This window comes from Amphibalanus amphitrite, unplaced genomic scaffold, assembly GCF_019059575.1.
Source record: "Amphibalanus amphitrite isolate SeventyFive unplaced genomic scaffold, NRLGWU_Aamphi_draft 000765F_arrow, whole genome shotgun sequence".
NCBI lineage: Eukaryota > Metazoa > Arthropoda > Thecostraca > Balanomorpha > Balanidae > Amphibalanus > Amphibalanus amphitrite.
In genome coordinates, this window is record NW_024882259.1 from 260,075 (window position 1) to 270,818 (window position 10,744).

Here is a 10,744-nt window from a genome sequence, read left to right on the forward strand (position 1 = left end):
ACCTGTATAGGTGTCTGTCTCTGTGTCTCTGTATCTGTCTCTGTCTATGTGTCTCTCTGTCTCTGTCTCTGCCTCTGTGTCTCTGTCTATGTCTCTGTCTATGTCTCTGTCTATGTCTCTGTCTATGTCTATGTCTATGTCTCTGTCTATACATCTGTCTATGTCTCTGTCTATGTCTCTGTCTCTGTCTCTGTCTCTGTCTCTGTCTCTGTCTCTGTCTATGTCTCTGTCTCTGTGTCTCTGTCTCTGTGTCTCTGTCTCTGTCTCTGTGTCTATGTCTCTGTGTCTCTGTCTCTGTGTCTCTGTCTCTGTGTCTCTGTCTCTGTGTCTCTGTCTCTGTGCCTCTGTCTCTGTGTCTTTGTCTCTGTGTCTCTGTCTCTGTGTCTCTGTCTCTGTGTATCTGTCTCTGTGTCTCTGTGTCTCTGTGTCTCTGTGTCTCTGTGTCTGTGTCTCTGTGTCTCTGTGTCTCTGTGCCTATGTGTCTCTGTCTCTGTGTCTCTGTCTCTGCGTCTCTGTCTCTGTATAGGTATCTGTCTCTGTGTCTCTGTCTCTGTCTGTCTCTGTCTCTGTGTATCTGTCTCTGTGTCTCTGTCTCCGTGTCTCTGTCTCTGTGTCTCTGTCTCTGTGTCTCTGTGTCTCTGTGTCTCTGTCTCTGTGTCTCTGTGTCTCTGTGTCTCTGTCGCTGTGTCTCTGTCGCTGTGTCTCTGTCGCTGTGTCTCTGTCTCTGTGTCTCTGTCTCTGTCTTTATGTCTCTGTCTCTGTGTCTCTGTCTCTGTGTCTCTGTCTCTGTGTCTCTGTCTCTGTGGTGCCTCTGTGTCTCTGGCTATGTCTGTTTCTTTGTCTCTGAATCTGTATCGATCTATCTTTGTCTCTGTGCAGGTCTTTGTTTCTCTCTCTCTCTCTCTCTCTCTCTCTCTCTCTCTCTCTCTCTCTCTCTCTCTCTCTCTCCTCTCTCTCTCTCTCTCTCTCTCTCTCTCTCTCTCTCTCTCTCTCCCTCTCTCTCTCTCTCCTCAGTTTTGTGAGGACCTCATATTTTCTAAGCCACTCATCTTTCCTTTTAAATTTGTTTGTTATTTACTTCTCATGTGTTCTTCCAGGAATTTAAATATCATTTGGCATCAGCAACCAAAGCCACAGGCTCCCCAAAGTAAATTTTATGCATGCATTTATTGTCTAACGTTTATTTGCAGTAGTTTACTGGTCACATCGAAATTGTAACGCCTGCGCAATGTTTGTATTTATTTGTTCATGACTCAGCTCAAGGTTTAGCCAAGGCCATCTATAGAGGTTTAGCTTTGCGTTGGTGTTTGTTGCTGTCTTGCTTATTTTAGGGGGTAAGTACTAAGTTGAAGTGTAAAATCATCGTTTTTTTATCAGTGGAGGGTTTTGCAATAAGCTTCTATGCTACTCTTTTTTATCCGCTATAGCCAGGATAATTGTAAGCTTGTCAGTCATCACGAATCGGTGTGAGTTGTGACTGGTCTATAACTGGCACACCTTTCACTTTAGTGTGTCTGCTTTATACTACATGTCGGTTTATACTACATATACTGTTTTCTAGGGATTTTCAGTGGCTTAAGTGTAGCGTCAATATCAACATCCTTTTGAAATAGTGACGTCTTTGCGGCTTTAGTCACACTCCGAAAAATCAATTTCAGTAATCAGTACGCTGGTTAGTGGTTCATATTATTGTGTATTTCAATTTGTAGGTACCAATGAACTTACTTTAATGAAGAATTCAATTTTATTTTATGGTAACAAGCTGACAAATGTTGAATGCTTCAGTTTCAGCCTACCCATCAGCAATGAATAGACTGTTTGGAAGCTCCAAGCCCAAGCAGCCTCCACCAAATCTTAACGACTGCATTGGAAATGTAAGTGCTTGATGTTCTAGATGGCTTAGGATGCAGAATCCTGAGACCCGGCATTCAACTTTGCTTCATTCTTTTTTGCAACTTTGCCTGCTAATGTTGATGGGGTGGGAACTAAGTGAGACCAAGTAGGTAGGGTGCTGTTTGTTGTCTATTTTTATCAGCATATGCCAGTTTTTCCATTATGGAAGTAAAGTTAGTTGCTATTGTTTCTTGAGCTCTCATTCAGCAGCCACACACTGACACATGGCACAAATTTCACTTATGACAAGATGAGAAATGGTAGCAAGCTAAGGGTACACTGATAAGAATGGTGATAGAACAGCTTGTTCAGAACCCAGGCAGACCACAGAAATGAGAATGATGAGGACAGGGGAGGTATACATTCTGATTTTGTGGAATAATGGATGCTGCATTGTGTATGGACAGTCTTGGGAGCTCCATAGCTGGGGTAGTGATTGTGTGTAAACTTTGCTGTATTTGTATAAAGTTGATATCACTCTTACCAGCGACTTCCAATGTATATTCTTGTTGGGACACTAAGGCTGTCTGAAATGTTTTCTGTCTGTTATGGATGGTATTACCCTCTAAAACTCACTATTTTTTGGCTGTTCACCATGTTGTGCTCACTCATGCTCACTGCCACTTTGCCTTGTGCCAATGCCAGCTCAACCATCTCCACATTTACAAGCAAGGTGCTTACAATTGATGAAACCTTACAACATGCACTCTAGCACCAGGCCTAAGGTCAGGTATGAACACTTTGTAAGCTCATGCAGGGCCAAAGACATTTGAATACAGTGAAACTGTAAGAGGTCAGTTGTTGCCTACTGTCCTTTGAAAATATGCACTTAAGCTCATTTCACTATAGAAACATTGGTTTCCTCTTCCTTTTCACTTCCTCATTGATGATTGCTTCCTCTCAACAGGCATTCAGGACACTCAGTATTTTCATATCATCCTTATTACCAAGAACATGTTACCTGTGATTTCCCTCTGGCTTACTCGAGGGCACAGCATGTTCATTGTTATGGGAGAGTAGTTTGAGCTAGTGGTATGTCATGACAAAGGACAATTTGTTCTGCAGGTGGACAGCAGAGCGGACTCGGTGGAGAAGAAGGTGGCGCGGCTGGACGCCGAGCTGCGCAAGTACAAGGAGCAGATGAAGAAGATGAGGGACGGCCCCGGCAAGAACGCCGTCAAACAGAAGGCCATGCGGGTGCTCAAACAAAAGAAAATGTGAGTGTTTCTGTAGTGCATCAACTCTGTATGGTATGCAACAACTGTGTCACCTGTCAATTATTGCAGAAACTTCTACTTTACTAATTGCCTTGACCCTCATTCACGCAGTCACATCCATTCGTTGTCACCCATGTTAGCAGATTGGCTTTATGTTATCCTATTTCAACTCTGTGATCTAGCACGATGACTCTTCATGGGTAATTTATACCTTTTATCCTTTTCTTTCTTTTCTCCTTTTACGATCCTTTTATTTAAGCGATGCGTCCTATATGGTGTCACCCCTCACCCTGACACCCCTTTCTCCCCAGGTACGAGTCCCAGCTGGACAACCTGCGCCAGCAGTCGTTCAACATGGAGCAGGCCAACTACGCCACCCAGTCGCTCAAGGACACCCAGGCCACCGTGGTGGCCATGAAGGCCGGCGTCAAACAGATGAAGAAGGAGTTCAAGAACATCAACATTGACGACATCGAGGTGAGTGCTGAGTAGTAGATTAACGGACGTGACTAGATGAACGATATTATATAAACGGGATTGTAACCTTTTTTGCTGTTGCAATTGTGTCTCACTTTTGCGTACCCATCCGTTACCAGAAGAGTTGACCTTTACGTTAATGCTCCACAACAGGCCTGTTGACGTCGTGCTGCTGGGTTTTGTCATCGGACGTTTCTCAGGACCGTTTTCCCAAATGTATCCAGTTACCATGTTTTTTCAGTGTTAGTGCAACACTTACTGGAACGCGGTCATCGTATAACTTTATTATTGTAGCTTCCGCAAGCCCCAACAATCATAAGTTCACGTAACATTCACGTTTTATGTGCCACCATTGCTATCCCGTATATGTTTGAGGCCATCCCGACTCTCTTTGTCGGCATTGCGTCTGTGCGCCTTCGTTATTGTTGGCTTCCTACATTTAGCTTTTTAGTCACCGCTGCCAGCCAGATACTCTCGTTGAAGTGTCATCAATGCCGCATACATGTATCTTATAGATACTCGATATATCTACACACAGTCCGTGCATAACCGGATTCAATCACTCTCATCACTATCTGTACCGTTGTTTTCGAAAGCACCTCCGAACTCCGTTTCTAAAGCAGCGTCCGTCTGTCGCGTTCCAGGACATTCAGGACGACATGGCCGACATGCTGGAGCAGTCTGAGGAGGTGCAGGAGGCGCTCGGACGCAGCTACGGCACCCCCGAGCTGGACGACGACGAACTGGAGGCCGAGCTGGACGCGCTGGGCGACGACCTGGCGCTGGACGACGACCTCAGCTACCTGGACGAGGCCAGCAAGGCGCCCGAGATTCCCGGCACCGAGCCGGGCGCCGCCTCCGTCAGCCAGGTGGGTGTGTGTGTGTGTGTGAGGGAGAGAGGGAGGGGACGCTGTTTGTGGCGAGAGGTGTGTTTGCGCATACGTTGAACCAAGCGCAGTGCTCACGCAGGTTTGAATTAGTTTGTGTCTTTTTTGTCAATATATTAATTACTGTCTTTCTATTTTTCTTTTTAGATGCGATGAGATGTAGCCTTGCACCTGATCAAACCGTTCCAGACCTCTTGCACATGGAAAAGGCGGAAGTTTTAGGGATATGACATGAAAGGCAATAGGCATGCAAATAGTTGTCTAGGGTAAGGCTCGATGACCTGCACTGTAAAAAAGAATGTTTACTAATTTTCTAGTTATCCGGCCACTTTTCAGTAACAAAATGCGAGTAGACTTCACTTTTCACGAACTAAATGCGAGTAGACTTCAAGTCTACTCGCATTTTGCTAGTGAAAAGTGGCCGGATAGCTAGGAAATTAGTAAACCTTTTTTTACAGTGTGGTTGCTTATGCCAGACTGTGTAGCTGTTGTATATGGCGGAAGCTGTCCTGCCCTGCGCTTTCAGTGACGTTTTCTGTGTGTGTTTTCAGGACGGCGTCGTGCTGGACGAGTTCGGACTGCCCAAGATCCCCGAACGTGCGCAGTGATTGGCCGGTGCCGGGCGGACCAGAGCCGCGATTGGTGGACGCAGACTGAGGTCAGGCCGTGATTGTTGGACACAGATTGAGGTCAGGCCGTGATTGGGGGTTCACCGGTTCAGTGTGTGGGAAAGGTGTGATTGGTGGAGTCAAGTCGTGGTCGGGCCGTGATTGGTGGAGACGGACAGTGCTCGGGATGTGATTGGTGCGCCTTGACCGTGGAGGATGAAAGTGCTTGTTAGGCCTAGTGTGTGAGAACCGCATTAGTTGGTGTAATACCTGACGCAGTCGATATAATTGATAGCATATTATGGTCAGTCTGGGTAAGACTATTTCAGACACAGAAAATTATATTAGTTTTATCTCTTAGGGTGCTTCAGATAGTCTACAGACAGCCTGCATTCACGCTCTTTCACTTGACTGCCCTTTCATTGGGGATTCACTTATTGTCGCAGAGTGTGGATCACCACCACTTGGATATTGTCACGGGATATTGTCACAGTCATGTGTGTTTAGATGTCCTTCTGTTCACTGAAGCACTGTCAAAGGCGTGTTCAGCGTGCCTCTTTAGAATTGATTATTGAAATGTAATCGAGGGGGGAGCAGGGCTCTGAATGCAATTCGAGCGTCCTTCGTCCGCGCGTTATGTTCCGCCGTTATATGCTCGGGAAGGGGGGGGGGGGTAACTTAGGGTGTGCTGTGACCGCCCGTCACATTGCCTTTATCGCCACTACACTGTGACTGACGGATAGTTCACACGCGGTCCAGTGGCTGTCCGTGAGCTGAGCGAGTCTCGCTTTCTCTGTGTGATCGGTATCGCGACGGTATCTTTTCAGCTCGCCGTTTCTTCAGTGTATGTATAAAGCTAACACTCGTCTTTAATAGTAAGAAGGCTGGTTGCTTTACCATTTGCTACTTGTTTCCACAATACTCTAAACTTAAACTGCATTATTTTACGACTTTTTTAGTGTCAAAAAGTTGAGCTTTTCCTGTGAAATAGTCGAAATATAGTTTGGAGTCTAGTTTTGGCGCTTCAGTCGTGGTTCGTTCACTACATAGTGACACCGACGCGGTCAGTGGCAGGTCGACATACCAGAACTCCTCGCATTGTTTGCGCTCACGATACCCATAGCACAGTACTCATACAATGGTTATAGTTACAGCCCCATAAATGCAGCTTTAGCGTTACGACGGCGGGCGCCGCATGGCCATTGCCGGTTCATTGCCGGTATGCTCTACACACCCACGGTGTTTAATGAGGCGGCGGGCGACGCGGCGGTAAACTTCGGTGATGCATACAGACAATACTAGGCCTCCATACGCATTTCGGGTCGTTTTTGCTTAATGACGGGTCGATGATCGTTAACTGTCAATTATGTAGGACAACGAAGCAATGCAGGTACACACCGATCTACTGATATTGTGCATGCACACTTGCTTCTTTCATGTCTTTCATCATTCATGCTACCTTTTATGCCCTTTTTTGGCGCTCCTCAAAGAAGGGCATTTGACCTTTTCGTGAAAAATAATTGACCGTGGTCATGAAAGGAACTTACTGCTGCCTTACTTTCAAGAATAATGCTTTCGTGCAAGTATGGGGCGCGGCAAGAGTTTTGGTACCTAACAAATCGTTCCTTTCCTTCAGTAATAATAATGCGACAGATTCATTTCACCGGTCAATATATTCTACATGAAGCTGGGCACAGCGTGAGACACCAACAGGTACAGGGGTGGAGAATTGTGCCGAGTTGGGGTAGCACAAGCCTTCCCAATTCCACGCCGGCTGCGCCGGCTTGGCTTTGGAGCCGCACCAGACGGCGGAGGTCAAGGTCACCGCCAGGGCGGCGGCGGATTTGCTGCGCCCGTGCAACCCCAACTCGGCATATTTCTCCACCGCTGAACAGGTATGCTAGTCACAAAATTCTGGAGATGCTAACTAAGGGCTCATGTTTGCCCAGGCTCCGAGGTGTCCGGCGTCGCTGAGTGGTTCAGTGTAGTCAAGCTTCTGCTGCACGATTCTTTGGTAATTTGATTGGATTTAGGTTAGACCTGTTCCCTAGCCATTTGCCCTTCGCCTAGATATCGGATAGATGCTCTTGGCAGTTGGCACCACCTCTTAGTTCTGGCAAACCGATGAGCAGGAGCACCGTACTGCATGAAAAGGCTGTCTGACCCGATTTTCTGTTCATTTTTGGTCCTATACGAGTTTTATGGGTCTTCGATACGTATGTGTCCTTCCATTACCGACGGACAATTGTCCCAGACACCGGATGGTTCTGTAAAGTTAACCTTTTAGCAACTCTTTGTAGAGTGCTCGGATTTCCTAGATGATTTCGTCATGACGATTTTGGTGGCGGTTGAAATGCGGAAGAGCCGCCCTGAATGGGGTCTACATTTTACGCTCCCCTTCTTAATTCTTCCACCAGCGCTTAATGGTAGGAAATGGTACTCTTAAGTGCCAGGCAACATCCTTCTGTGTATTGCCATCTTAGAAGATGCTAAAAGCGAGACTACGCACCTCGAACTGTAAACTTAGACCCCCATGTGTATGTATTGTGTAGGCCGTAGTTCATGCGCCGATCACTCGGTAGACAATGACCCAGGCTATTCACTATCTGGGCCAATATCAGCTGTTCAGCTAATCTCCGCCTCAGGGAAGGATGCAGGAATGCAAGGACGCTCTCGGCAACGTGATATTTGGGAGCATATTGGAAATATACCAAGCTATCTCGGATAGATAGAAGGTATCAAGGTATCTTTTGCCGCACCCTATATGTTCTCGTTAGGGCCCTAAAAATGGCGTACTGTATATACCTATAATATACAGTACGCCATTGGGAGTGCATGGGAGCGTCATTACTTAGTTCTAATGATTCCTTGCAGCAGTGCTTGTACATGGCCTACTCATCGCCCTCCCGTGTTGGTACTTGGTAGGTCAGGCACATGATATGTGTCGTGCTGGTGGGATGGGGTTCCGTCGGCCCTGCAATCGGTGCTGGGACGGGACCTGCGCAGCCCGAGTCCGTCCCGTCATCGTCCCGTTCTTAAGAGACATTCATCTGTACCAGAATCACCACATAAGTGAGGACGAAGCCGAGCAGGGAGACGATGGTTTCCTTCTGCGTGCTGAACAGACCCCAGCCGTGAAAGACCAGCTCCTGTCGGGTTTGCTCGAGCAGCAGGTGTAGCTCCGAGTGGACGGCGGGCGGCGCAGGAGAAGACCAGCGGACGGACGACAGCCGCGCGCGCAGCCGCTGCTGCTGCCCCGACAGCTGACTGCCAGCGGCGCCGATTGCCACCAGACGCACGGCGAACGACGCCAGGAACAGCAGGAACATGACCGACTCGCTCACCTGCGCGGCCGTGCTGAAGAAGATGTGCACCAGCTGGATGAAGCAGTAGATGCCGGCCAGAAGGCCGGTGGTGGCTGCGGTGTGCAGGCTCAGAGTGGGCAGCGAGCAGAGATCAGCGCTGTTCTCTGCCAGCTGGGTGACCTCACTGAGCGTGGCAGACAGCAGACGCAGGCGGCTCTCGGGATCGGCGGTACGCTGCAGCGGTGCCGGGGCAGACTCGGCGCGGGTGTAGGCGGTCGGCGGTGACCTCTCTGCAGAGGTCAGTACGAACGGACCGCGAGTGGTGGGAGCGGGCGGCTCGCCGCTCTGCTGACGGACATGGATGACGGTGCCGGCGGCGGGTGACGTGTCTTCCGGCTCGGGGAGGACGCCGTTCGGTTCGCCCGCCGACTGAATCCCGCCTCCGTCCCCGTCGGCCCGGCCCAGCTCGGCGGCGAACCTTTCCAAGCGTATCAGCAGAACGGCCGTCACGTCCATCAGACCCACCAGCAGGACGTCAAACAGCGCCACCAGGCCGGCGGTCATGTTCAGGTAGACCAGCTGGAGACCAAACACCACCCCGCTGCCCGGGAGCTGTTGGAGGGCACTCGGCAGCAGCGCCGGCAGCAGCGGCTGGGTGTGGACCGTCGGTTGAAGCACCTCGTCAAAGTAAAGGTAGCGCGTCCACCACAGTACCGTGGGCAGCGCAGTGGCGGCTGTGAGCAGCGCGGTCTGCCGGAGGAACGGTCGGAAGTCGGCGGCCTGCTGACACAGCGCTGTGGCCTTCAGCAGGCGCTCGGCGCGGCGCAGCAGGCCGTGCAGCCGGCGCCGGTGGAGCAGCAGGTGAACCAGCACGGCCAGCGAGTGGTACAGCAGCGCGCCCATGGTCAGACAGTACATCATCATGGAGGCAGGACGGGCGGTGACGGTGCTGGCCAAGGCACAGCCGCTCACCACGGCGGCCAGGGTCAGCGTAAGGAGCCGGCCGGCGCGCCAGCCGACCGCCACCCGCTGACCGGACACGTGCAGGCCGCTGACGGTCAGCAGGGAGGTCAGCAGCAGCGCGCGCCGCAGCACACGCACCTGGCTCCACATGGCAGCGGCCGTCCGTATCTGCGGCTGGACCTGAGGGGTGGGGAGAGGCGCTAATGATCAGTGACAGTATTGAATTTTCTTAAGAGAAAGCAAAACTCGCCGCTGATTGACTCACTACGTGATTGCATGGAAATGAAATATATACAATTATCGACATTTGTGTCGACATCAATCCACGATTCACGTACAGAGACGAACATTTTATCTCGGAATCGTTTGAAAATTTTGATCGTAACTGAAGCCGTCAAAATTGAACCGGCCTCATTCTCGAGATTTTTTATTATACAATGCCTTTCCTATTATACCCTTTTGGAGGCACGGAATAACTGTTGTCAACAGCGGTTGTCTTATGCAATGAAAAACACAATTGAAACTTAACTGTCTAGTGCCCTTACGTTGTGCCGGTGCTGGGTCACTCGGATGAGTGAGGCCAGTCCGTCGTGACTGACCGCCGGCCACCGACTGTCGCCACCGGCGTGGCTCCGGTGGCCCCTGTCCCGCCGCCACCACACCAGGCACCTATGGGACCCCGGTGGTTATGTTGTATGACAGTAGCTGGACCAATCAGAGCCATCATAACTGGACGAAAGTGTGCTACGCACACCACAAACGGAAGCTGGTGAAAAGTTATGACTTTTAATCAGTGGGTGATAAATATTTATTGGTGTGCTTTGTGTAGGTCCAATGTCCATGATGATACGTGAATGTCTCTGAAGAACGCATACTACTACATACACCCAGACCCAATAAAGACTGATCGATGAGTAATAGAAGCATTCAATGGGCGAGGTGCGTAGGTTAATGACTAATGTGCATTGTGCAATATGCATAAGAGCGCGAGCCATGGATGAGGCCGTTGTCGAGCACTACACAGTGTAGCCCTTGCGCGTCGTTATCACTGCAAAGTTCCAAAGACTTTTGGTTATAGCACCGCGCCGAACGCCATGCTATCCAATGCAGGAAACCCCCTTAACCCTTTGACCCTCGCCCGTAGGTATTGGTGTTTTTCCAGCCGCGAACGTGTAAGCAAATAACTCGCGAAATATTATAATTGCAAATGACTCGCGAAAAAAGCGGCTGATCGCGACGAAACTTTCCGTACCATCGCGTTGCTCAATTTTACACCTACCCTGAAAAACTGATCCAAATGACCTTCTACATGTGACCTACTTTTTGAGACCATGTTTGGTCAGAATCGCGATTCGGCGTATGTCGGCTTGCGTTAGCCGCGCGTTTGCAGTCTT

At 49.5% G+C, this 10,744-nt stretch overlaps 1 protein-coding gene across 2 annotated transcripts; it reads left to right on the forward strand.

Moving 5' to 3' along the window:
• The first annotated feature begins 1,190 nt into the window (after positions 1-1,190).
• LOC122365814 (charged multivesicular body protein 5-like) lies at positions 1,191-6,095 on the forward strand. Of its 2 annotated transcripts, none has more exons than XM_043337378.1 (6): positions 1,191-1,334; positions 1,786-1,874; positions 2,959-3,110; positions 3,422-3,587; positions 4,232-4,456; positions 5,026-6,095. In XM_043337378.1, the coding sequence occupies exons 2-6, from the start codon at positions 1,806-1,808 to the stop codon at positions 5,080-5,082; spliced, it is 669 nt and encodes a 222-aa protein (XP_043193313.1). In that variant the 5' UTR covers positions 1,191-1,334; positions 1,786-1,805; the 3' UTR covers positions 5,083-6,095. The 2 variants fall into 2 exon arrangements, with proteins under 2 accessions (XP_043193313.1, XP_043193314.1); XM_043337379.1 differs by having other exon boundaries at positions 1,325-1,466.
• Positions 6,096-10,744: the final 4,649 nt, after the last annotated feature.

Excerpts from the sequence above, each read along its gene's own strand:
- LOC122365814 (XM_043337378.1), top strand. The coding sequence starts at position 1,806 with ATGAATAGACTGTTTGGAAGCTCCAAGCCCAAGCAGCCTCCACCAAAT. Across the intron at positions 1,875-2,958 it reads TTAACGACTGCATTGGAAAT|GTGGACAGCAGAGCGGACTC; the intron begins GTAAGTGCTTGA and ends TTTGTTCTGCAG. Across the intron at positions 4,457-5,025 it reads GCGCCGCCTCCGTCAGCCAG|GACGGCGTCGTGCTGGACGA; the intron begins GTGGGTGTGTGT and ends GTGTGTTTTCAG.